General features: G+C 50.2%; 5 protein-coding genes across 5 annotated transcripts; 2 read left to right on the top strand and 3 right to left on the bottom strand.

The window, feature by feature from the left end:
- Positions 1-260: 260 nt before the first annotated feature.
- Positions 261-1,070, bottom strand: BROUX77_000989 (uncharacterized protein; the record flags this gene model as incomplete). The annotated part of the gene is made up of 3 exons (XM_073753653.1): positions 261-712; positions 772-987; positions 1,049-1,070. The coding sequence occupies 3 exons, from the start codon at positions 1,068-1,070 to the stop codon at positions 261-263; spliced, it is 690 nt and encodes a 229-aa protein (XP_073609224.1).
- A 2,822-nt stretch (positions 1,071-3,892) lies between these two features.
- On the bottom strand, positions 3,893-6,700 carry BROUX77_000988 (uncharacterized protein; the record flags this gene model as incomplete). The annotated part of the gene is made up of 1 exon (XM_073753652.1): positions 3,893-6,700. The coding sequence occupies one exon, from the start codon at positions 6,698-6,700 to the stop codon at positions 3,893-3,895; it is 2,808 nt and encodes a 935-aa protein (XP_073609223.1).
- A 6,926-nt stretch (positions 6,701-13,626) lies between these two features.
- On the bottom strand, positions 13,627-14,919 carry BROUX77_000987 (uncharacterized protein; the record flags this gene model as incomplete). Its single annotated transcript, XM_073753651.1, has 1 exon — positions 13,627-14,919. One exon carries the CDS (start codon positions 14,917-14,919, stop codon positions 13,627-13,629), a length of 1,293 nt encoding a protein of 430 aa, XP_073609222.1.
- A 1,386-nt stretch (positions 14,920-16,305) lies between these two features.
- Positions 16,306-18,415, top strand: BROUX77_000986 (uncharacterized protein; the record flags this gene model as incomplete). Its single annotated transcript, XM_073753650.1, has 5 exons — positions 16,306-16,955; positions 17,067-17,200; positions 17,256-17,373; positions 17,519-17,950; positions 18,169-18,415. 5 exons carry the CDS (start codon positions 16,306-16,308, stop codon positions 18,413-18,415), a joined length of 1,581 nt encoding a protein of 526 aa, XP_073609221.1.
- Positions 18,416-25,564: 7,149 nt separating this feature from the next.
- On the top strand, positions 25,565-26,304 carry BROUX77_000985 (uncharacterized protein; the record flags this gene model as incomplete). The annotated part of the gene is made up of 2 exons (XM_073753649.1): positions 25,565-25,598; positions 25,835-26,304. The coding sequence occupies 2 exons, from the start codon at positions 25,565-25,567 to the stop codon at positions 26,302-26,304; spliced, it is 504 nt and encodes a 167-aa protein (XP_073609220.1).
- Between the last annotated feature and the right edge of the window lie 83 nt (positions 26,305-26,387).

Here is a 26,387-nt window from a genome sequence, read left to right as displayed (position 1 = left end):
GCCAGGACTGTGCGCTTATGGACCGAAGGTGGTAAATCCCATCATCGGTGCATTTCGAATTATGTACATTCACACTTGATTGAGAGATAAAGTGGTGTCATAGGCAAAAGAAATACTGCCGAATATTATTATTCATAAAAGCATAATGTCAACAATGGGGGCTGTTGTTCCCATGTTACAACAAAATGAACACTCCTGCCAGGCGCTTTACCGAGGTGTAGGAAAAATAAAACAAAAAACACAAAAGCAAAAAGACACATCTACTGGCCACCACGAAGACGCAGAACCAGATGCAGTGTAGACTCTTTCTGGATGTTGTAGTCAGAAAGTGTGCGACCATCCTCGAGCTGCTTTCCAGCAAAGATCAGGCGCTGCTGGTCCGGAGGGATGCCCTCCTTGTCCTGGATCTTGGACTTCACGTTGTCGATAGTGTCCGAGGACTCGACTTCGAGAGTAATGGTCTTGCCGGTAAGGGTCTTGACGAAGATTTGCATACCACCACGGAGACGCAGAACTAGATGGAGGGTTGATTCCTTCTGAATGTTGTAGTCGGAAAGTGTGCGACCGTCCTCAAGCTGCTTTCCAGCAAAGATCAGGCGCTGCTGGTCCGGAGGGATGCCCTCCTTGTCCTGGATCTTGGACTTGACATTGTCAATGGTATCAGAGGACTCGACTTCGAGAGTAATGGTCTTGCCAGTGAGGGTCTTGACGACTGTAGTCAGGTGTTAGTACATGTTGAAGAGAGACCTCAGAATGGGCACGACAACTTACAAATCTGCATACCACCACGCAGACGGAGGACGAGATGGAGGGTGGACTCTTTCTGGATGTTGTAGTCAGAAAGTGTGCGACCATCCTCGAGCTGCTTTCCAGCAAAGATCAGGCGCTGCTGGTCCGGAGGGATGCCCTCCTTGTCCTGGATCTTGGACTTGACATTGTCAATGGTATCAGAAGATTCGACCTCGAGGGTGATGGTCTTGCCGGTCACTGCAAGATGAGTCAGTAATCGTATGGTAATGAAAGAAAGATAGATGAGAAATAAACGTACAAGTCTTGACGAAGATCTGCATGGTGTCTGGATCTGAGATGTTGGCGAGAGTTTGATGACTGCGATAAGAGAAAGGAAGGGAGCAAAACGCAAGAAGAAGAAGTAGATGGAGATAGGGTAGGATACATGTTAAAGGAAAGATGAGATATTTGTAGAAGAGGGTGGCAGGCCGCCTTTTATAAGACCTCATGGAAACAAGGAAGGTACCAGCGGCGCCTAGTTTGTGAATGACGCCAGCCCAGGGGGGGCTGTGAGCGAGTACATGTACAAGCATGCAAGTGCATTAGTATGTGATGAGATAAGTACTTGTACTTGCACTGCTAGCATGCACTTGGTTTGTGAGTAGAGAAAGAAGGGGAAAGTGCTGGAAGCCATAAGCCGGAACGATGCGCAGCAAGTTTCACACGGGGCGGTGTTTGGAAGTACCCGCTACTTACAGCATTGGTGAGGGTGCCACCAAAGAGAGCCGTGCGACAGAAGTAGTAGGTACCTAGTCGGGGCCCCACTATTTATTTTCAACTGCGAAACGAGCGCATTATTGACTAGCAAACTAGCGATAAACAGCAAATAACTACAGCCAAAGCTAGGCTCCCAGGCCGCCTGCCGATGCTCGTTTTGTCTCGGGATGGCCGCCGGCAAAAGACGAAAACATCACAACAATAAAAAAGGGAGGTTTGGTGGCTAAACGTGGCGGATAATGACGGCCCATGGCTGGAGGCAGGCGGCGTTGCCTTTCCAGGTTTTACACATAGCGCGACTCTATCTGACTTGCCTTATTCTTGGGGCATTATTTCGGCGTTTGCCTGGCGGTCCTGACCGCCTCATATTTGTCCCTGATTGCATTTTCTCGACAAATTCAAACCCAATCCAATCGAGGCCAACCACGGCGATGTGTCATCTGGATAGCCGCTAGTCGAGCTAGTTTTTGTTGATGATTAATACTGATGTATGTGTACAAGGAGCGCCCAGCGCGTCTCGGGCCTCTCTCTTTGTTATCTCTGGGTGGCGGTTGTATGTGTGAACGAATGCATACATGTATGTACACATTTGTACCACCGGCGCAATTGCGGAGCACCCGGATGGACTCATTCTGGACCGTCGCTTGTGGCCGCAGCGCAGGCGTGCAGTCCCGATGGCGATGCGATGTTAGCATGCGGGCCTCGAAGGGCACATTGTGGGTGGGTGAATTAACGAGTATGATGGCACTCGTATCTCGAAAAACAAAGAGTCTCTCTGAGCCTTCCATGGCCCAGCCGACGCCCATGGGCTTGTTGTTTGGTTTGTTATCTATGAATAGACGGAGTAGCGTCATGGTTGAGCGATAAAAGAAATGCGGGGTTGGTTGGTACGACAGGGGGGCGACTGGCTTCTCGCCCTGATGCTAGTGACATGGACGACAAGTGCATGCTATAGTTAACTAACCAAGATGTGTTTACGATGACTACAGGTGCATTGGGTGATGGTGCCCGTGGCCTGAGCACACGCTCCCTCTCCTCTCCGCCTTTGCCTTTCTACCTTGGATTTGTTGACCCCCTTCTGGTCTTGTTGACTTCTCCATTAGGCGGCCTTGCTAAAACAGGCCTCTTGAGCCAAAACAAAGTCCTATTGTCCTCCCCCTTTTACGTTACTGACCTGGCTAACACTTCCATGCATAAACACCTTCTTCTATCCTATTGCGGCCATACCAGCCCGTGTGACCTATGCTCCATTTCCATCACCAGCCACGCGAGCGGCTTCTTATCTTGCCTTGCAGTTCTGGGGTTGCCTGTCTTGCTGTGTTGTTGACAGTAGTTATCAGCCATTGGACACGAATCTATGTATTTAGGAGAGCCTCACAAAGCATGTGAACTAATATCATGTCACCACAAATAGTACAAACGAGAAAGTACATCGCTACATAGTTGGTTATATTAAACATGTATGGCCCTTCCATGCAGCACAGTCGGTCAAGCACATCAACCATGACACTACACTAGACGTATTATACATGCCATGCACAAAACCTCCCCCACCGGCTTGAAAGACCAAGGGAACAATACCAGCCCAAACATCATGTGATAATTTCGTACACAACAGTAAGACAAGGCTAAATGGCGCGAAACACGGAACGAGGAAAATAAGATAATAACAGCAAAGGCAAAAGCAGAGCAGATAGTAAGTACTATGAACATAAACAAACAGAATAAGAACATGAGGGAACGAAAGGAACGTAACAACATGAAAAAGTAGGAAGCCAAAAGGGGATGAAGAAAAAATAAAAACTTGTCGTTGCTTGGGTTCAAATCATCAATTTCTCAGCGTCAATCTCGTCGTTCGTTCATCTCTTTTTCGTGCAGAAATAAAAACAAAATCAAGTCATAAAAAGAAATAGAACAATCCTGACGATATTTGAACGGTGGGTAAAAGTCGTACGTAAATCGTCAAATAGTAAAGAAAGTGACATTGCGATAGAAACAGAGTGCAGAGGTCGTAAGAACAAAAAAGAACACAGAGCGCAGAGTAAAAAAAGGCGCAAAATGAGAAAGAAAAAAAAAACGGTCGTTACACATCATCGGATGGAACACGGGTTTGTGCGCGTGGTCGGAGAAGAGCAAAAAGCACGCAGAAAATGAACAAGATGCAGAGGAGCTCAGAGCATCACTCATATGAAAAGATGGCAGCGTAGGCTCGTCTTGATAGATACAACTGCTGTGTCTGGACAGGATTCCTAGATATAATCAGGCCATGGGCATAGTAGACAGCCGCGAAGTGTGAAACAAAAGTAGAAAAGAACTAGGACAAAGGGACGAAACAAATGGAAAAGCCGCTGCAAATTTAAGCACCGATAGCAGCTAATACAGCTTCTTAGTTGGCCTTGATGACCAACTTAGACAGGAACTTGTTTGACAGCGAATCAAAGTCGGTCGAATCGAACTTGGCATCGGGACGGCCACGGAGATATGACTCGTGCTTGAGGACATGCTGACGAACCTCGGTCAACGCCTCACACACAGCCGGGTTGTTGTTGAGGATGTGGCCATGCTTGCGAGTATCCCAGTCGGTGAAGGCCGGAAGCTTCTGTGAGATGGCGTGGAACAGGCCGACAATCACACCAACTGGCGTGGTTTCCATGTCGGAGCAGAACTTGTTCACCGAAGCAGGGTCGGGAACACGGTAGTGGCAGTCGAACTGCATTTCCTCCCACACAGCCAGCAGAATAGAAGCCAGCATGAAGATTGTGGGCCAGTTCTTCAACCGCTCGCCGCTGTAAACGGACGAGTAAAGCTGGGAAAGCTCCTCCAGCACGTCGCGTTGCAGTTCGCGCCACATGTCGGCCATGGCACTCTTGATCTGAGCATTAATCAGACTTGGTGCCACAGTGCGACCATGGAACTTGGAATCCTTATCGTCAATAGTGGCCTCAAGGTCGAGCTCAGAAGACGGGTCCTCGATCATGGTGATATGCATCGTCAAGTTGTAGGCCATGACCAGTTTCAAAGCCTTGCGGATCACCGGGCTCTGTTCCTTCTTGTAGTAGCGGTGGGCGGTTTTGAGGATTTCTGTAATGAACGGCGTGCCACCAAAGTAGTCATCGACAAAGTCCTGGAAGAGCTCATCAACATGCTTGTCAAGGTAATCCGAGACCATGTGGGGGGGAATGCCACTGGCACCAATGTCCAGACGGTCAGTCCGAATGTTGTGGGTGGTCTGGTTGTTGGAGTTGAGAACATCAGTCTCAACCCAGTCGACCTCGAGGAACTTTTCATCTGCCAGCAGGACTTCACGCGCCATGACAGGCAGGGAACAGCCATATCCATGGGTGATCCAGATAAGAGTCTCGTTCTTGGAATAGCCCTTGACGTCAAGCACAGGAATATCCGGGCTAATGTGTCGAGCATAGTCGGCATTCCAATCTTTCATGAAGTAACCAATATCCTTGATGTCAATACGTGTGCAAGGCACCTGCCAAAGACGGGCATGAGAAGGTTGGCAGCCAGCGCAAGGCTCGCCCTTGTCACAAGTCTTTTTTAGGAACTTGCACCGCAGGCAGGCACGGAGCTTTCGGATCTCACTGGCTTGCTTCCGCTGCTCGGGAAGAAGAGGGCCTCTTCTGCGACCAACCTTTTTCTCACTGGGACCGTCCTTCTTGCCAGTCGAGGTACGGCGAACAACCTTGGGTTTCGAAATGGGGCTCTTCTTGGGGCCAGTGTTGCGGCGCGCAACAGTAGACACAGGAGAAGAGGTAACCACGCCTGATCCGTTACCTGGGCTCTTCGACGACGAACCGGAGCGAGTAGACTGAGAAGACTTGATGTTGATGGGTGTGGTAATAGCAGCAGAGCTGATTTCTTGACTGTGAGAGTGGTTGTGACCATGGCTATGAGCGTGGTCATGTCCATGAGACATGTGGTGGCCTTCGTCATGGTAGCAGTTGCGCTGGCTGATGGGCGAGCTAGCATCGTGGCTTTCGGAGCCGCTAGGAGAGAATGGGAAAGGGAAGTCATCGATTCCATTGAAGACTTGGGAAATGGAGTCGGCGTCAGAATGCGTGCGCAAATGCAGAGTTTGGCCAGGATTGAAGATAGCAGGGGTTGGGTGTCCGGCCATCATCCCAGCGTTCCATTCGACCATGTTCCAGTTTTCGGACATGCCGGAGACAGAGCCTGGAAGAGACACGACATCAATGTATCCGCTGTTGGGAGAGCCGCTTCCCACGCTGTGCATACCACGGGGAATAGGGCTCATCTCCAGGGGACTGGCGGCAATTTCAGTCCAGGACTCATAGCCTAGACCAGACCACTGGCCCGAGTCATCCATTGCGGGCATGTTGAAGGCTTCCATGGCCATGGTGTTGGCAAGAGCATTCTGGGTAGCGGCCGGCAGGAGGCCAATAGCAGCTTGGTTGAATGAAGACGGGAATGTGCTGAAGCCAAGCATAGCCTGGTCATTAATAGCCTGGGCGTCAACAGGACCCATGGGCATGGGCATTTGAGAGTGCTGTAAAGGCTGCATAGGCGGCGAATGCTGCTGCTGGTGGCCCATGGGCGGAGACTGTTGCTGCTGGATAGCCCAGTCAGGAAGAGGACTAAGACTAGCAGAGAAGGCCAAGGGAGAGTGCTGAGACGAGTTTTGGGAGTGCGGGCTTGAGCACTGGCTGTTGGGCTGAGACTGGTGGAACTGCTGTTGCTGTTGGTGCTGGTGATGATGGACCTGTTGATGCTGTTGCTGGTGCTGCAATTGCTGCTCATCGAGAACAGGCTGACTCTGAGGCGAGTTGGAGGCAGAAACCGAGGTCATGTCCAGGCCCATAGCCCATGCGCCCTGTGGTGGCATCATGTGGATTGGGGAGTGCAAGCCAAGCTGGACTTGCGAGTGAGGATGTGGGGTTTGGTGTTGTTGCGGTTGCGGTTGCGGATGTTGTGATTGGGTGTGAGGCGGCGAATTTTGGAGGTGTTGTTGGGCGTGAGCCTGTGGATGAGGATGCGCAATTAGGCCGGCCGTAGGTAGCACGGGGAACTCAGCAGACGCAGTTTGCAGCAGAATGGAGGTGCCGGCGGCGGTGGTGATGGTGTATCTTTGGCTTTGAGGGTCGTAAGTAGCAGTTGCTGCGGACAAGCCCACATTCAAGAGGGGATTGACGTTTTCGTCTGGGGCGCTGTAGTCGAACGACATGGCGGAGGAAGAAATACAAAATAAAACGGCGGTCTGGAGGTTAAGGGGAAGAAGATTCGTCCTGAGCTAGGGCAAGACAAGTCGGTATGGAAAACGAGGAATAACAGATAAAATGGCCGAGCCAGGCACGTCCAGCTCAGCTCCGCTCCTCGCCTGCGGTGTGGTGTGCTGAAGCGTAGGGTGGGTGCTAGGCAAAACGGTGCCTTGGTGATTTGCTGTTGTTGTGCAGTGCGTGTGTGTCAGGCAAGTCGAGGGTGCAAAGGTCAAGGTCCCCTTGAGCAAAGCAACAAGAAGTGCGACTGAGCAGCGAAGGAATCTGAGAGAGGGTTGAGTAGGACAAGGGCCCAGTCACCGCTCTTTCAAGGCTGCCTCGAAAGTGTCTCTAGATGATTATATGAGCTTAATGCCGTTTATTGTATTTTTCTGTTTTGTTTGGCCGTGTGTTGGTAGCCAGGGTGGCATGTAAAGAACGCACAAGTATTCGAAGTGAGCAGCAAAAAAACAAAGAAGCAAAGAAGAGAGAGACCCGACGTTGAGAGAGAAAAAAGAATAAAAGGTGCACCAAGCTAACTAGTGAGAAAAAGGTGGCAGGGAGTGGAGGTGGGACAATTCTTCTTTTTTGTTCCTATTTTTTTTTGCTGGGTGGCGGGTGATTTCTAGCTGTGGTGCGTACTGTCCAGTGCTTATTTCCTCTTGTGGAGAAGAAGGAAAAAAAAAGACACTGGATTTTGAAGACTCGAGCTGTTCAGTGGGCAACGATGGAGGCTGAGATGGGCCGATGCAATCGAGGCAGAGGCAGAGGTAAAGGCCGACGTAATAGAGACAGACAGGCAAAGGCAGAATCTGTCTGTGAAAGAGGGGAAACTTGAAGGGGAGCTCCAGCGTCAGGGCGACATGGATGGGCAGCGAGGGCCGCCGAGCTTTAAAGAAGCGGTGAAGATGGGAGAGACAGCAAAACCCCAGCAAGAGACTTTTTTTTTGCTGCAGTTCGACGCAAGAGGGGGACGACAGCCCGGACCAGGCTCATAGACGGGACTGACTGGTGGTTAGAGTTGGTTAGTTAACAGCAAGGATAGCCAGAAGGGCAAAGCGAGGAGCAGAGAGAGGAGGAAGAGAAAAATGGCTAGACAGAATGCCACCCGATAAGCCATCGTCATGCCGGCGCAGCCAATCGCTAGAGGCCGAGGCGCCCATCTAGTGGGGTAGCGGCCACGCTGGTCGGCCTCCAAGTACCAGTACAAGAAAAGAGGGAAAAGCGAGTCTGCAGATGCATAGTGTGTATGCGTCGTCCTGTACCGGTACAAGCAGCGCCAGTGTCCTGTTTGCTGCTGCCCGGGCTGGCTGGCTGGCTGGCTGGCTGGCTTGCCCAATGGCAGCGCTCACTTTGGGGCTCGAAGAATCCCTACCCAACCTCACCTCGACGTCAGCTTGTACTGGTACTTGAAGCATGTACATATACACATACACCATCTCCCCACTGAGTGCATGCATACAAGCAGCAAGGCGCACGTCCTGCTGCGGCTGCTGCTACCAGTATCACGATTCTTGCCCAGTGCAATCACTCAGTCACTCAGTCACTCAGTGCCCTTGTGCCGGCCCTCGCTGTACCATCCCGCACTTGATGCCCGTATCCACCTCCCCCCGCCTTGAGCTCTCGCCAGAAATCCACTGCGTTGCATATATGTATGTACATACAAGGACCAGGCCAGATGCCTGTATAATGTATCCTGTAGTTGACTAGTCTACTCCAGACTGTCTACATGTCTGTCACCTCAAGATCTGCTTGCCAAACCCTCACATCACCTTGCCACATGACTTGGCATTTCCGTGTGTAGAATCTTCAATATTGACATGTTTGCTGGAGACTCAACCACTCCAGGAGCCCTTGCTAGCCGTAACATGTCTACCAGTACCAGTACAAGTACAAGTACAGATACAACTACAAGTCCAGTCTCAGTCCCATCCACACGCAATAATGACCAATCTGACTGGTTGCTTGCCGCGGCCCAAGCGACTATCCGGGCTTCATTTCCTCAAAGACCGCAGGGAAGTCCCCTCCACGGAAATCGAGCCAGACATGCGGCAGTGCGGAGATGGCCAACCCCGGCTACCCTGTCGACTGTCGCTCTCTTCCTGGCCATTACTCTCTGCCCTTTGCTCTCGGTGTGTCAGGGAACTACATCCACATCTACATGCATCACTATCATGGCCGGCATGATGTGCATGCAGCAAGACGGTCTCCGCTTATCCATTCCTTCTATCATGCAGAGCTGCCATCTTGGATCTCGTCTCGAAGCGAGCTAAAACGCCACAGCTTCTGCTCCAGACCCCGTGTTAAACAGCCAGCACATGCAGTGAGTGAGTGGCTCGTGTGGCGTGAACAGGTCAACCCCCTGCTCCTCTGTGTGCTAACTAGCACAAACACAAATATCAAAGATCTGTTTTAGCATTTCGAGTCCCGTCTTTGTCGTCAATACACAGGCGCCCGAATTACCTGCATGGAGTCTGCCACCCATAAGCCCCGTCGAAGCCAGTGTGCCCATTCCATTTCATGTTTGCCTTGCCTCCATGTGTCGTCGACTGTTCTCTCAGACAAGTCACAAAAAAAGCCGCAGCGAAGCCTTCACGGAGCAAGGGGGGGGGGGAACCATGGCTTTTAAGATTGGGGGATACCTGCCTGCAGCTGCTCCCACATTGCCCGCACTACACTACGCTTTAACCATGAACACGACGATTCTGGTGTCTGATGCTGACGATAGGGCTGCCACGCAGGGCCACCACAGCCTTGATCCCCTTCCACATGAGCTAGCCTCACGTGAGCAGACAAGGTCACTTAGTCGTGTGGGTTATGTGTGTCTTGTCGCAGACGGAAAGAAATTTCCATGTTTCGCCAAATCATCTACACAGTTACAGCCACAGACACAGACGCACCATCTCAGACGTCCGACATGGCCTGGTCCCGAGTATTATGTAGCTATTCTCTTGGGGCCGAATCCACTTGGAGACGGACAACAGGCTCTCCATGGATGACGGATGGGCCCCAGATGCAGTTGCAGGCTTCAGTCTCGGTCTTCGCCAGCTAATCCAAGGGTTGAGGTTCTGTGGAAAAATTTTCACTCGCCGTCTCCCTTGCCTGCAATAGTATGACTTTGCGTGGCATGTCATGTCACGGTGGTAGTGGCCGACTAAGACGCAGTGGGAGTAAATGTGCTCGTCGCATATAACTAACTGGTTACAGCAATATTGGAACATGACTAACTACATGTCGTCGTCGTGTATACATTGATACATCCATACGTACAACATGTGCTTGCTTGTATAACTAGTTACAAGGAAGAGACCCAACACAGCCTGGAACACCCCCTGTCCGCGCTGATTTCCTGGTGCTTTGCCATGCACCTGCACCCCCGGCCTGCGCCGTACAGCCGCCGTTTTAACCTCGGTGTAGGCAAAGTCTGAAAAACAAAATAACAAGCAGGTTAATCTTGTGTCTGCTGCGCCGTGAACTCGGCAAGAAAACAGGCCCCTCCCATCCGGCGGCCTCCATGAGCTCTCCGTCTTGCTTTTTTTATGGCACACAGACTGGCACACCACAACTGGCCAGATGCATGGCTGACTCGACAAGTCTCGGTTGCTTTCTGCCACACACGTGAAAATGCCAGAGGAGAAACAAATGACATGTTAGCCCACTCGTCGTCGACAGAAAAATCAACGCTAAAAAACCACGCCAGTTTAGTGCTGACATCGAGCTGGCCTTGACTCAGACCAGCGATTGTTGTTCTGGGGCTTTAGCGCCTGTCTCAAGGTGCTTTTAGGCCTTTAGGGGCTGTCAGTACCGTAGCTCCAGGCTTGAGCCGCTGAAACATGCCCATTGTTCGCCACAAGGACAAAAAAAAACCCCGCTCCATCTCAGGGTTCTTCTGTCTGGCCGGCAAAACTACGGGCTCTATTATTATTGGACCGAAAGCCACCCCCTCTTTCCCTCTCTTGCCCTTGTTTCCCCACGCTTTCCACCATCCAGTGGGGTAACATCAAGGTGCCTGAAAGGGAAGGCGAGTGTCACTAACGAGTCAAGAAACTCCCTGAATCCTTGTTCTCCAACCGGCCTTGTTTCCTTTTTATGACAAAATAGCCAGCCCAAGTGATTACTCATCAAAGTATTGATCCTCTTCGTGCCTGTGTCCACGTACTTCGTGATGCTTTCCAAAACAAAAATGACCTCTACAATGTCACATGAGTTTGAATCGAAATCTTTGACCTCATCCCCAGCATTCCAGTCCAAATGATCCATCACAGCACTGCCTACCCGGAGGATGCATTACTCGGGGGCCCTGGATATTTCTCGCCCAAGGCCTGTTAATTAATATCTGCAGCTTCCCAAGCACCGTTGACACGAGACCTGGAAACAAACCCGGAAATATCTGCATACTGGCTCGCCATCACGATTATCAAGGCTTGGGAAACCCGAGTCTGTTTCTGCAGCAATGCCAAAGCCCTACAAATTTCCTTTCGGGCGATCAAGCCAACAAAAATTCTGGGAATGCCCATGATAACGATTAATGGCCAGAGGCTTCATGTGGCTGAGAAGCAACTGAGTTCCCTGGCACAAAAGAATACAAATACTTGACCATGTTTTGCCCCAAACAATTCGCAACATCTACACAAGTACAACCATTTGTATAAATAAGCCTCCTCGGATGCCTGCGCCGTGACTGACTCTACACCAAAGTCTTACTTTTCAATAGCCAAGAGACGGGTGACATCACCACAGATTCAACGTGTATGACAACTTGCAAGCCAAGCCGTCTGCTACATATGTACGTTCTGCGTGCTGCGTGCTACGTGTATAGTGTATTGACTAGTTATATATAGTTACCTAGCTAGCTATGTATCCTGCCTTGGAATTGAGCCGACACACTGATCAGCTGAGATTGGACAAGAACTTTAAACTGTCCAGCATGTAACTGGCCATGCAACTATATACTTGGACTCCGGCATTTCTCGATGATCTCGACATCCCGGTATAGGGCTCTCACTGTACTTTTTGTTCTTCCTGGATGATGTTATTGTGCATTACGTACATTTCATGAACCACGCTTCCTCCTCATGAACACAAGCAATGCATCCAGACCCTTCGTGCTACTGTATCCCAAAGTTTACCATCCTGTTCACAGGCTTTTTGATGATTGATTAGCTTTCGCTTATGGCGACTGACCCTCCCCCTCCCTCGACCTTCTCTGTATGGCTACCGCGAAATGCCCTGTCTAGATGGTGTGACCGTGGGCCCTCTAGAAGGTCTTGATTCACTGGGGCTGGATAAGCCACAAGACCACCAGACAAATCGGCCCTGTATAGCATACATCGTACCTATCTGACTCACACGCTACGTGGCATTGCAGAGGATGAAAAGACTTTACAGGCACACAAGGCTAGCCAAACAACCTCTGTTTCCAGAGACCAAGACCGTACCATACGAACATTGCTGTATGAGATATACCATATGCCTCCCTCGCTTCGGCAGGTAAGCCGATCTTCTCAATTTCCAGTCATCAAGACAAGGGTCACCTCGTTCTATTCATGTGTAGTTCTGCATCGTAATTTTCTCTTCGATCTCTTAACCAGTTTTAATAGAAACGCTTGGGGCCATGTAGCGACGGGAAAAAACCCCGGCTGATGACAGAAGATAAGCCACAACCAAAGAATCGCGGCCAATGTTCACTACATCCCGCAAGATCCCATACCGTTTCTCGTATGGTTCTGCAATACTACGTGCTGCATAAGGCATGATGCAGCAAACCGGCCGCTAGCCACCGGCGGCTGGCTCGCGCTATTGGACCGGCCGTGGTAGACCAGAAAATGGGCCTAGATGCATCGGACAGACACAACATGAGACAGCACCAGCAATAGACGCAGAAACCAGCCAACCGCCGAGCACCCGCCAAGCACCCGCCGACGAGCAGAACATGTTTAGCCATACGGGCTAGCTGTATGTCAGCGAGCATGTATATATACTTGCAAGACGAAAACAATATTCCGCAGTTGTTTGTCGGCCGGGTCGGCCGGGCTCCATGTCACCTATGGTATAAACATGCATGATACAGTGCCACGAGGCTCATGATTTGGTTTGTGTCATGGGTCCAGTGGCATCACCAAACAACCTTTGTGATTGATATCTATCAGGAGAGTGCGCAATGACATGGGTGGGCGCAGTCAGTATGACTAGGTTCCTCTTCAGTTAGTGAGTCTTGCATTTAGTGCGAGATATTGAGAGGACCAACTACTATTAACAAACAAAAGATTTTTCAAAGCATGAAATCAAGTATCAGTAGCGCATTACTTGCAGTAGTCTTATCCTTAAGTTTCAAAAGTCACAAGAACAACGATATCTCGCCGCCCGTGTTTGTATAGTTATGCATGATTCTAGCTAAATGCTTGCTACGACTAGTTGACTATCTGTATGCCTCATACCCCCAGATCATGCCCTCTCCTATCATCTCATCAAGCTGGCTGATGTCTGTAGAAACCCAGTACCGCCTCTGCTCAAAATGAGTAGGAAATATGGATAACACCACTACCGCAGATACATATTCAGTGCTACAGCCCACAGTCGTCCGTAGATGTGTAAATGAACTTGTGTATTGCAATGCATGCATATCTGTAGTTGGGCCGCTATATGTCGCCACTTCCATCTGAATCGTCTTATCGTGATGGATCTAAATCAATCAGGCTTAGCTACAATGCACCATTACTATTAATTTCTAGAATTTATTCACCATGAATCGTGTGCCCATTTCAGACAACATACTTCCGTCGGACACAAAGCGAGCAAGCGTGCTATTTATGATAGTCACGAGATCATACTGCTGACTATGCTGTGGTAGCTGTTTGTGACACGGCAGAATATGAGGGTATCAAAGTGTAGTTGACTATAGGCTCGTAGGTCCCATGCTTCCTTCAGGCCAATGGTTTCGCATAACGTCGCTGAGCATTCCCATTGACATCCACTCAGGACGGGGAAAGTAAATGGCTCGCTCGATTCTCGGGCCTGCATCCTTATTGACCCAGTAGGTAAACCGTTCGTAGTCGAGAACTACGCCGGTCGGCTCGATACCCAAATAATGTGCAATCATCGACAGTCTCTCTAGACAGGCCCACTCGATAATAGATCGGAACAGGACATAGAACTGCTGCATAGCTGCTCGATCTGGCAAAAGGAAGCCAGCGAGACACGCACTGTACATTTTATCACCTTCCGAGTAAGCCGAAACGTAGATGCGGACTTTACGCATATCGATATCAACACACACTGTGAAGAAGCAATCTCCGGGCACAAAAATATTTCCAACACGAATGAGCGCACTGTAGTTGAGACCCTCGACAGAACGAATCGGCGCTACCACACGATGATGGAGAGGAATATCGCAGTGAAAGGACTCGTTTGGATTCGAGTTCAAAACTACCTGGACGAACGGCATTATAGGCGTTGCTTGGTGAGCATCTTCTATCGTCATCCGGAATTCACGATACGCTATATACGACTTGGGACTGTATCCGTACAAGACAAAGGCGGGTTGGTGAGGTGTGTCGTCGAAATGAGGCAGTTGAGCCCGTGATTTAGGTGCATCAGAGCCAGATAGTACGTCAAGAAGTTTCTGGCAGAAGATTGCGGGAATGGCAAAGTCCTTTTCTGACGGGAGTTGTATCTTGTCAATCTCGAGGTTGCGTAGCGGGTGATCAAGCCGAGCAACAATCTTTTGAATGGATTCGATGGTTGGCTGTGTGCAGTACTCACAAGCCCGCAACATTATAGATTCTTTGAGAGCAGCAATGTGGTCAGACCAGGAAGCCATGGGCCGCTGGAGAGACAATACCGGTCGGTAGTATCGCTCTGTGTGTTGCTTCACCTCGCCTTCGTCTTCATCAAGAGGCTCAGGCAAGTCAAGGTCGGCTGAGCTCACCCATGCGTGCTTTTCCTCTAGACTCTGTATTTCCTCCTCCGAGAACCCATGGTCAACAAACCGGCTGTATTCGTGGACGGTGGGGTGGTCGTCATATGAGGACCGATGGTATGGCAGGTCATCCAAAACAGGATCAGGAACAGGCATATTCAGAGGAAACTCGAACGCTTCACTTGCGGTCAATGGATAGCTTTTGCAGACGTCAAACTCATAGTCAAGAGTATCCTTTTCATCACATGGCATATCGTATGTGTCTAACATGACGCTTGCGGTCTCGAGACTAGAGAAGTAGGGGGGAGTTGATATCTAAGGTCGTCAGTAGGTACCGGCACAGAGATGGTGGTGCTGGCTGATGCTTGCCTCAAAGGGAGGGCTATCGTCACTTGTTCCCATTGTATCTAGATACAGTAGATGAGCGTCTCGAATAAAGAGGTTTGTTTTTAAGTGTGAATAGTGGCAGCTATCCGTAGTCACTATAAAGACTACAAGCCCAGACCAACTAGACGCTCAAGTTGATACCTGCAAGACATATTCATAGTTGAGTGATAAGAGGAGTCTGACGAGTATATATAAAAAACTGCTATCGCCCCATGACGATGGGCACTCCACCAGACAACCACAAACACACACTCAAAGATTACAACATGTCGATGCTTCCATACCCAAGCAGACGGCTCTAAAGCGGGGCAGGCACCAATGCAGTTTCTTCTACTGTTGCTAGCAACACGCAAAACCATCTAGGCAGTGATGCATACCCCAAGCTAATCCTGTGATGAGGGTGTTGGTTGGCCAATCAGAGCGTGTCAGGTAGTTAGCAACCCCCTTGGTGAAACGTTGCCGCCGGCACCACAAAGTAACTATAGTTAATGAGAGAAAAGTACCTGCATATTTTCTTGGCCGTACAAGACAACCAGAAGTAAACGCCTTGCTTCTCAAGAAAAGCTCCAGATATGTTCTTCGTTGTAGTTCTTCCAATTGTATTCCATGAGTTATGGCCTGCTACCCGGAAGCCACATGATGGCAGCATCGCCCAGCCCAGCTCCCGCTAATGATCGCCAACTAGAGCTAGTTAACATCATGAACATGCCATGTTTTCTCGCCAGTCTTTTGTATTCAAGCACATTCATCCAGCGGCGTGAATGCATCAGTCCTCACATTGTTCTTTCATCACTGTGTGATTGTTCACGGCTTAGGGATGAAGCTAAATGATTGTCTACAGCCGGAGAAACCCCGCCAGCCAACCACAGGCTGCAACGGCATCTTTTAAGTGGGCCTTGGTCCACTTTCAACCGTTCTGGAACCTGGGCCCTCGCCACCTATGGATCAAACAGACCAGACACACCAAACATCACATACAGACATGGTCGTTGGGGATCTCGCATAAACTATCTAACAAAGAAACCCCAGACCCTGAAAGAAGGTTGGTCTATGGTGCTGTGCAGGAGAACTCGGTTCGATCTTCCCAGCTGACATCATAATCAGGCTACCTTTTGCTTTAAAACCCCCTTCTCATCTCCTTCCCCCTCACCTCACTGCATTTGTCACGATAGCCTACACTGAAGGCAGTTTGTATGCCTTGTGATCCGAGCTTGTGAGCTCCATTTATTTCTCTCTTTAAGCCCCTGTGCAGCGCATACACTTTTCATCATGGCCGTCCCTTCCACCTCTGCGCCTGTGACTGCCTCGGCTCCATCGCATAACACCTCTGATGACAGCCAGTGGGAAGACATCGACAACGCCAGCGTCTCTGATCTCAAGATACCTGATCTCTTTCTCGGGCTGCCTCCTGTCCAGGACGCTTTGTCAACCAAGACTTCGACCCTGCAAGAAGAGACCTTGCAGGGGCTCATGCCGTACCTTGCAGCCGACTTGCCCAATGAGTTCACATACAACCAGCACGGAGTTGCGGCCCTGCAGCGGCCGCGGCAAGTCATCTTTGTCAAGCGCTTTCTCTCGGGTCTGCCCTCGAATTACTTTTCTGCAGACGCCAGCCGCCCGTGGTTTCTGTACTGGTGTCTGGGTGCTCTGGCGCTGTTGGATGAAGACGTTACTGAGTTCCACAACGGCATGGTTAGTACAGCCCGGTATTTACAGAACCCGACGGGCGGCTTTGGCGGCAGTCTGGGCCACATGTCGCACTTGGCTACGACTTATGCCATGGTTCTGTCTTTGGTAATTGTCGGTGGAAAGGAGGCCTATGATGTGATTGATCGCAAGGCCATGTGGGAGTGGCTCTCGTTGCTCAAGCAGGAAAATGGCGGTTTTCAAATGGCACAGGGCGGTGAGGTTGACGTACGGTACGGCAATTTTCTCTCTCTTCAACATGGCTTCAAAGCGCCACAGCAGCTATGGAATGTTTGAAAATGCGTGAAATATCAAGACTGACATAAGCTTTTGCGGATTATCAGAGGCGCATACTGCGCTGCTGTGTTAATCTCACTGCTAGGCCTTCCATTGGATCTTGCCCCCACCTCGCCTCTTAAGGGCAAGGTTGATGCTTCATTCAACCTGTACTCAAAACTGGGCGACTATATTCGAAGATGTAAGTCTGGCTCGCACTCACTGTTACTTTTGAACTCCAATTAACAACCCTTTAGGCCAAACATACGAAGGCGGAATATCTGGAAAGCCGGATGGTGAGGCTCACGGTGCTTATGCCTTCTGTGCCCTAGGCTGCCTGTCTATTATCGACGTACCCTACCACTCTATACCTCAGTGAGTTTCCCTCTTCTTCATCCGTGACCCCTCTTTACGGTGTGGTACATCCAGTCATGTGTCTTGTTGCATACAAGGACTGGCTATCTTTCAGCCCAAAGGAGACCAGACATTTTAACCTCGCCTCCTCTTTTATCTGTATTAGGTATCTCGATGTCCCGCGGTTCATAGCGTGGCTTTCCGCGCGCCAGAATGCACCGGAAGGCGGCGTGTCTGGCCGCACCAACAAGCTTGTAGACGGCTGCTACAATCACTGGGTCGGTGGCTGCTGGCCTCTTTTAGAGGCCGTATTGAATGGGCCTCTCCACAAGGGTCCTTCCTCCGGTCTTGGTACTAGTAGTAGTGGAGTTGCTAGTACTAAGGCGAGTGAAGGAGCTCTAGACACCCAAACTGCAGCCTCTTCTGCAGCCTCTTCGAAAGCAGACTCCACCGTCATGGCGAATGAGCAGAACTCGGCCGATGAGCCGTTTGTTGAGAGCATCATGAGCCGAGAGGGCCTCATTCGCTATGCCCTTTCCTGCTGCCAGGACGAAAACCTCCGGCACGGTGGGTCTGGTATGAGGGACAAACCTGGAAAGTGAGTCTTCCTTTTCCTCTTCCTCCTCCCCTCCCCGTCCCCGTCCCCGTCCTCTCCCCTTCCCTTTTGCCTTCCCCTCTTTTATTTACCGTCCCCCTCTCCTTACGTGTCTACATACACACATCAAAGGTTACGGTCACCTAGTCACATCGTTCTGCAATGCACACGCCCTATGTCGTCAAGTTATTGGCTGACACTCTGGCTCTTTCGGAATATAGATTGTCGGATGGGTACCACACCCTATATGTTCTTACAGGACTCAGCTCAGCTCAGCACAGTTGGAACCTCTACTTTGACCAGAAGACGGGCAACTACACCAAGTGGGAATCTTCTCCGTTCCAGTTCAAAGACGAGCAGATCTTTGACGAGGAAAGCCGGGTTAATCCATCCCATCCTGTGTATGTTGTCCCCCCAAAGAAAGTTGATGAAATCATTGAGTACTTCTCCGGCAAGTCGGTCTTCTAGCAGAACATAAGATGGGGCAGCGAAAGGGTCTTTCCTATTTTTCTTCCGGAATGGTTCAATTCTCAGAGGTCAAATCTCCGTGTCAGACTGGCCAGTGGGTCATGGATGCCATGGCGGCTTATGGATAACTATAAGCCAGACCACCCACCATATACATGCATACATACATACATAGTTACACGCAAGAGGGTTCTTTGTTTACCTAGATACCATCAGCAGAATGCACCGTGAAAAGTCGCCCTTTTTTCTTGGCATACCCCGGCTTCACCATCTGACGGAGTTTTAAATGGGCTACAACGCTGATAAAAAGTACAGTGCATGATGTTGTGCATCAGCATTTTTGTATGCAGACGGGCCTTTACCAATGTAGCACATTAGTGCAATACAAGACACACGGCTCCCGCTCCCTATGTACATACATACATATGTACAGGCCCAGGACTACGTTGGGAATGGGTTTGGAGCTGGTCAGGATTGTCCTAGACCACACTTGTCATGGCTAAGCATAACAGATGAGCGCGGAACACCGTCCCAAGGCCATCGAAGAAGCCATAGACCGAGTTTCCCAAGGCCAAGAAGCTACTTCGCTATTCTATTGAATTTGACCATGTGGTCTACGGAACTCGGGCTCTAGGCCAAGTCGTTCCATGGTCCGTGATGCAGTATTTTTATAGACAGTCCGGCCATGTGGTCCCAGCCGCAAAACGCCCGCCCACCACAGCACCGCATGATTCAGGATGCAGGCCGAGTCTTGCGCCACGCAGACACATGTTTCCCATTGACACATTCGCCGCAGACACTGTTTCTCCCAGGGCCTGTCTGGCGCTGTGCTGCAGCTTGGCTGGCCACAGAGTTTTCCGTTGTTTTCTTTTTCTTTTTTTGTCTTTTGTAGGCAGCTGTCTGCATGCCCTTGCACATATATTCTTTGTGTATAGGTACTTTGTCTGTGCGGGAAAGCAGCGACACAAGCAGGCCGTCCGTAGGTTGGACGCAGAAGAAAGGCGTCCAGTTGTCTGTACATTGCATGCTGCATATGAAAATACCGTGCTCACAAGCTGTTGGTGTGAGTTTCCTCTTGAGGCGTGCTTGTTTGTAATCTGGGGTATCCTTTTACTCCCCCGAGGTACGTTGCTCTAAAGTGTCACTATATCATCAAGTACCTTCACATATGCTTAGTGTTCAGCATATATATGTCTGCTGTTCTTTTCTTTGCAGCTCGGCCGTTGATCTCGGCCGGACTTAATGGAAGGCCAAAGACGCCAGCAAACATGAGGAGGATATGTATCAACGACTGCATAGTCAGTTGGTTCTAGCACTACAAATAACCATGTGCACAAGGACACAGTCATTATGAGCACTGCTGTTTGATAACAAGATCGAAAGACCCAGTCGTCTGCAAAGAAGCTGTGCAGTCCGCCGTGCATTAGATTTTTATATTGAGCGCTTGCCCGCTGATGGAAACGCAGAGACGGGCGACAAATAATTTACAGAAATAGTAGCGGGCGTCACGCTGGTTGTGCTGCCCCTATAGATGCATGGGTAATGATGTTCGTCTAAGTCTGCGTATGCATATATGCATACATGGAGCCATTTACATATATAACTAGCTAGAAATATTCAATGTTTATGCTTATGCATGTATCAAGCATACGCCAGCCCAACCTCCCGTCAATAAGCCACGATATCCCCTGCACTGTTCTCTGTGAGTGGGGGGAAGGCTTGATATGTGAGCTTCAGCCTGAGATGCCCCCCGAAAACGTCAGACTTTTCTATTTAGATACACGCGTGCATATGCTGGTCACTGGCCATATGCAATTGTCGGAGTCTGTTGTCTTCTCGTCCTTGCCGGGCCAGGGGTGGTCGTGTCTCACATGAATGCAGGCCGTACCCAAGTCCAGTAGCATTGGGCTTAGATCGAGGGGGAGGAAGCTTCGCGGGGCTTCAGTTCGGGTTCGCTGGAGTCTCCCATCGTTTGTGGGTGGGCTTGCAGGCCATGGTCATTGGCCGCCAATTTGTTGGCGGCAGCTGAGAAGGCTAGTTCAGAACCAGACCAAACCAGACCGGACACCCACGGTCCCTGAACGCGACCTCAGAACGGCAACAGTACATAACTAGTAATGGCATGAATGGCTACGACTCAACCAGAGAGACATGTGTCTTTTGTGGCTACGCTGGGGTTAGCTGGCTCCATGTGCTACCATCCAGTGGTGCACGCAGGCCTATTCTTCATTGGCCTGACTCTCTTTCTGCCTCTCTGCCTCACCGCTAAACGAACAGCTGCGCAATGGAGAAGTCTAGCTACGCACCATCGGCCACAGTAGTGGTATCGCAAAGCCGGGCCCTCGAATTCTTCTCGCCACCGTCTCGTCGCCCAAAAGGGGACTGCATCGTTGGGTCAACTGACGGTACGAGCACCAAGACCACAAACACCACCAAAACCAGAACCACCCTCACATGACCCTCTTCTCTCAACAGCCATCAGCTTCAGCGTCACTCGCATGTACATACATACATTGTGCTTGGTCTTAGCAGTCCAGTCTGCTGTTAGTCTTGGAGAAAGAGGGGGAATATCAACCGGGAAAAAAAGCACATCCACCCGGCCAGTCCTCCATCCAGCCACGGATCTCTGGCCAATGACAGCTGCAGCTGGGTGTCCATTCTTTGTGGACGAGCGCTGCACTGCAGCATCGATCTTGGTATTTTTTTCGGTGACAGGAGCTTCTAGGACTGGTCGGGTTGAAATAAAGGAGGCTCGGAAGAGGCCTGGGTAGGTGATATGATGCCCAGTTGCATAGGGCATGCATGTAGGTAGCATCAAAGGTGTGTGTCTATGTGGCATGTATACATACAGAATGAATGCAGATGGACGCCGTGTGCTCGAAGCTATAGCCCAAGCGGTGTCTCAGTGAGATAATACTACATGTATTTAGAATTAGCACAACGTTCTAGAGTGACAATCGTAATGTCCGACCAAATATAGGGCCATATAAGCAGAAGGGCTCAAAGAACCTTAATATAGCCACATATAACCTCTCATCAAGCACGACGTCTTTGGGACGCAATGCATGACACTGCAAATCGCATGACCCAAGACAGACAGACAGACAGACGGACGCAGAGTGTACTGGCATTAGGGTTTTGGTATTGCGCTCTAGCTGGAGTGTTTACCGCTTTGAGATGAGAGGCTCATGTTGCAGTCGATAGCTTCACATAGCTCACTATATATAGTTGTATGCACATATATATGTAACTAGCAGAAGCGCTCTGCTACAGTCTTTGTGCCTTGCTCATCAACCTCTGGAAAGCCGCTCTATTTCACGGTGCATCCGCAGTGCCGAAGCAGTGCATCGGTTGCACAAGCCACAAGCAGAGGCGGTTAGTGCTGCACATCAGAAACACAAGTATCATTGGAGAGATATCCCACGGCTCGGAGGCGGCTTCTCCAGCGGCATGGCAGAGGAGGTAGAGAGTAAGTAGGTGTGTGATGCGCGAATCGACGGGCAGTCGGTCCACGGTACCAATAACAACATTGCCAACTCACTCTGCATAGCAGTGGATGTGGCTGTAGGTAGTACGCACTTGTACATGTGTATCTGTATACATACATGCAGCCATGCTTTTTGTGACGGGACTATCAAGCGGTGTCTTGCGGGCTGCCCCTGATCGATGTTGATGAAAGAGGGAGAGAATGTGCGTGTGTACATACACACATCTACACATGTGTACACACGCACAACCCCCATGAGCTCCCTAACCCTAAGCTGACAGCACTTCCAGGCTCGTGGGATCCACTTGGTCTATATCAAGGCGGTGTGCGAATTCAAGCATGAAGAACAAAACCAGCTTCGATACCATGATTAAAACAACGGATGAATCAAGCTCCCCAGTTGACAGTCCATTATCTCCCCTTGCCCTCTCCCCCAGCCCCAGCACCAGTCACACCCAAAACCCACATCTGGCTCTGTCTGTGCTACGCAGACCCTGTGGGTTGGAGGAGAGTAGCACTTCTTTGTCTTCCGTTTGTATACCGGACAATACACCGCGTGCAGGTAGAGCCATGTATGTAGCTACATACCTATATCTCTGTGGATGCTAAGAGCAGGTGATCTGTAAGGATCTGAGGATCTGAGGATCTGCTGTTATCTGTGGCAACGTGAGGAGAGGGGAGCGAGCACTTTCAGGACAGACAAAGCCGGCATGGCATGTACGTGAATGAATGTAGTACAACGACAAATGATATCCAGTATGAGTATATCTGGTCTGGCTGACCGCGGCCGAGGGGCTTCTGCGTGACGTGTGCATAATGGCTTTTTTTCAGGTTTTTTACTTCTCCCCAATTTACTTGATTTTATTTTCAGTCGTGGGCTAGGTCTTCCCATCTGGTCGTTTGAAGATGATGTTGGGCCTGGATAGACGGTATGGGAGTGTGCATATGGACATACCAAGACCGAGCTGTGCGTTTCGTTTCCTGTGCTTCTAGTTTTCTCATGTCATAATGACGATGGTGTTGCAGAAGCCTCTGCATTTACTACTAAAAAAAGAGACTTGCAGATAGACAACAGACGAGTCGCAAAATATTACTCTTCTATACATCTGTGTCGGCCCTGCTTCGGCGGAGCAAGCGCCCGGTGCGGAGAGGGTCCCCGGGATATAACAGCGCCAGCCAGACAACCCAAGGGCACGGCATATAGCCTGGCGCTTGAATGCTCACAGCGCCCGCCGGCTGTGGCTGTAGAAGCTGCTTCGCACAGAAGAAGAGCGCCCTGTATGTCCTTGAGGCTAGATCGGGGGATCTGTTCTAGACTAAGTTGTGAATGTGTTTCACGGCAGAAGGAGAGCGGGGAGGCCATCCAAGGGCGTTTACAGTTGGATGTCTGTTGGGTGGTAAGCTCGGTCCGCCATTGTGTCGATCTTTTTTCCTTGTTTTCCTTTTTTGCCGGTATTTATTTCGTTTTTCGGACTTTTTTTTTCCTAGGGGTATTTTATCTTTTTTACTTGACTACCTTTTTTCCTTGCTCTTACACATCACCTCGATACAGGCCCATCAACCTAACTAACTAGTTAACCAACATCGAAACTTGCACAAACTCGGGCGACTCCTCGCAGGATTTCCTAAGTAGGGCAAATGAGGTCACCGAGAAAAGAAGCTGGGAGGAGATACTTAGTTACATGCCAGTCAAACTCCACGACTCGGGGTATGCATCTATGGGGGCTGGCGTCGAATACAGCCAATGCATGTGTCGGGGAGCTCTGGCTGCATCGCACCACCACTCCAGCGTGTATGGTATGATACGCCTAGACAAGGACTTGAATACTTGAGTGTCTGCTGCCATCTTGTTTATCTTGATCGATCGAATCTCCTCACCCGACTACTAGCAAGTAGCTCGTTCGCCAGCCATCTATTCCATGCTTATCTTATACAACTTGTGCCATGGCTCTGTCTCCCCTTAGCTGCATAACAACAACGGCCTCTTCCTTTCCTCCCTTCTGTCTGTGCAGTTCCATTTTCCGGGACCAAGGCAAGCCGGAAGCCCTAGCTCTGTGTCTGCTGCGACCCTGGCTGGCAGCAGGAAGTAGTTTTGTGGGCGTGTGCTGCTTCTGGCTCCATGAAAAGCGACAAGGCATGCATGTTTGGAGGGGTTCCCTTGTCCTGGCCCGACCTTTTTTTATAGAGCCTTTTTCTCAGGTGCTGGCTGACCAAACTTTGCTTTTGCTGTCTGTCTAGTCCTTTGTCCCTTTTCCTGCGTCATGGCCTTGAGATCCTTCATCGAGTCCTGTCTCCAGAGATGTGTCTGAGTAGTTCTTGAGGGGGGACATTGAACTTGCCACGCGCCGGCTTGTGTGTTTAACGCCTGTTGTCTACCCTAAATGCTAGGTCTAGCCAACCTCAAGCGTCTCATTTAGACGCTGCCTGGCCAAGAAAAGAAGAGCGAAGGGCAGTTGGCTATTAAGACCCCTCATGGTGATTTACACACATGGATGGATGTGCCATCTATCACACACTCTCGCGGCCCTCCGTTCACAGGCACTGTTACATCTGGCCTACTTCTACGAGTAATACCATTAACTATCAGACGAAGCCCCAAGTCGGCCACACTCACTTGTCAAGTATTTCCATTCCAGTCTATGATTCGTATCTCGATTGTAAGCCACACCCCTCCTCCATCATCGGTCGTAGCCGTCGTTCCGCTGCTGTCTTTTCTCGACTATCCTACACGCCCCCTTCCCCCTCCTTCTACTCATCCTCTGTATCTCCTCCCACCTTGAAAATATTTCGACAAGGTTTTTTTTTCTTTCTTTGTCCTTCAAGACACTGGTAGATCTTATTCATCCTTCCCTCAGTCACACATTATTTTTCCTGGGAATTCTACACTCCCCTCCCCCCTATCCTCCTTCTCCCCCTCCTCTTCCCAGTTGGTGCTTGTGCTTTTTAGGTTTTTCTTCCATCTGAAAATCCACACACAATTTTTTCCCGAGTATACCTACGGCTTGACTCTTGCTCATTGTTCCTTTATATAGCCAATTCTCTTCCGGCCTAGACTCCTTGTTGCTACTTCTTCTTGTCCGTCTTTATTATCCCCAGTCCTGCCTTTCCTCCATTGCATCTTTGTTTCTCTTTTCTTTCTTATTACCACATAGCATCACTCTGGTCTGCTATCTATATAAGACAAGATCTCGCTAAAGCTCAAGACTTGCTTCTCCCGTCTTCTGCCCCATTCTGTCTTCAACGCCATTTTGATCCCTTAGTCACCAACACAAAGCTACTCCTCTTCCTTGTATTATACTGAAGCCATTTGTACTCTATACACTCATCAAAGCTCAATACGCTTTTCTGTACATCAGCTTTCGCAGGGGTCCATATCCATATATCCACCACCGTTTCACCGCCTTTCACCAACCATCCCGTGGCGCACATCTCCGCCTCCGGCTCACCTCCGTCTCCGTCTGTGCCAGAGTCAAAACACCAACTGCTCCTCCGCGCTGTCATCCTTCTCCCTGTCGTGTCTCCCTTTCTTCCCTACACCACATACTCTGTCTCGGGTTACCACGTTCTTTGACGGGTCTAATCTGCTTCATCCTCCATCTTCCACTACAATTCCCCTCAGATCACACACATTCCATAATACGTTTTTGCATCATTTGTTCAAAATGCAGTCCGGTTTCTACATGGAGTACTTGGAAAGTAAGTAATATCTTGTAGTTGTCTGCTCCGTCGTCATTTCTTTGCGTAGCATTTTCCCTGTCTCAGTTCCAGCTTCAATGGACTACAACTGATACTCTGAGAACTTCTTGGCATGACAGCCCCGGATTTTCTTTCGAGTCAACACCCACCCCACACAATATTTCCCTGCTCAAAAATAGCACACCAGTTCCTCTCACACGGACTAGCATGCTAACGCCTCCTTCCCCTGCCATTAGGTCTGTGCCGCCGCCGTGGCTGGTCGGACCCAGTCTACGACCCTTTCCTGGGCGCAGCTGGCTACACATGCCTCGTGCTTGTCAACGGCCGCAAGTACCAGACCGACCTGGCCTACGAGTCGGAGCAGCTGGCTCAGGAGAACGCCGCCATGCGCGCCTTTATGGTCTGCCGCAACTTTAGCGTGAACGGCGGCATGCTGGCCCGCAACGGCGTCGTGCAGGGCCTGCCCGCTGACATGTCACGCAACAACATGGTCATGCCCGGTGGTGCGGTCCCGGCAGCTGTTTCTGCGCAACATGGCGCCCACCACCACCAAAGTCACCACCACCACCAAAGCCATCACCAGAGCCACCACCGTCCTATGCAGGGCACCAGCTCTCGTAAGCATTCCAGCAACTCGTCAACGAACGGCCATCCGCGCATAGGCCGCTCCGGCTCGTCGAGCAGCTCAAATTTGTCCCTGGAGTAAGATTCTAGCATACAGGCAGTCACCTGAGCCTCTCCAACGGCTGGTTTTACCGCGATCTACTTTACTGTGCCCGAAGATTCAAC

The sequence above is a fragment of the Berkeleyomyces rouxiae genome (assembly GCF_048999995.1).
Source record: "Berkeleyomyces rouxiae strain 22BRR77 chromosome Unknown BrBRR77_ptg000001l, whole genome shotgun sequence".
NCBI classification, from domain to species: Eukaryota; Fungi; Ascomycota; class Sordariomycetes; order Microascales; family Ceratocystidaceae; genus Berkeleyomyces; species Berkeleyomyces rouxiae.
Note: the sequence above shows the minus strand (reverse complement) of the source record. Positions and strands in the feature narration are given on the sequence as shown.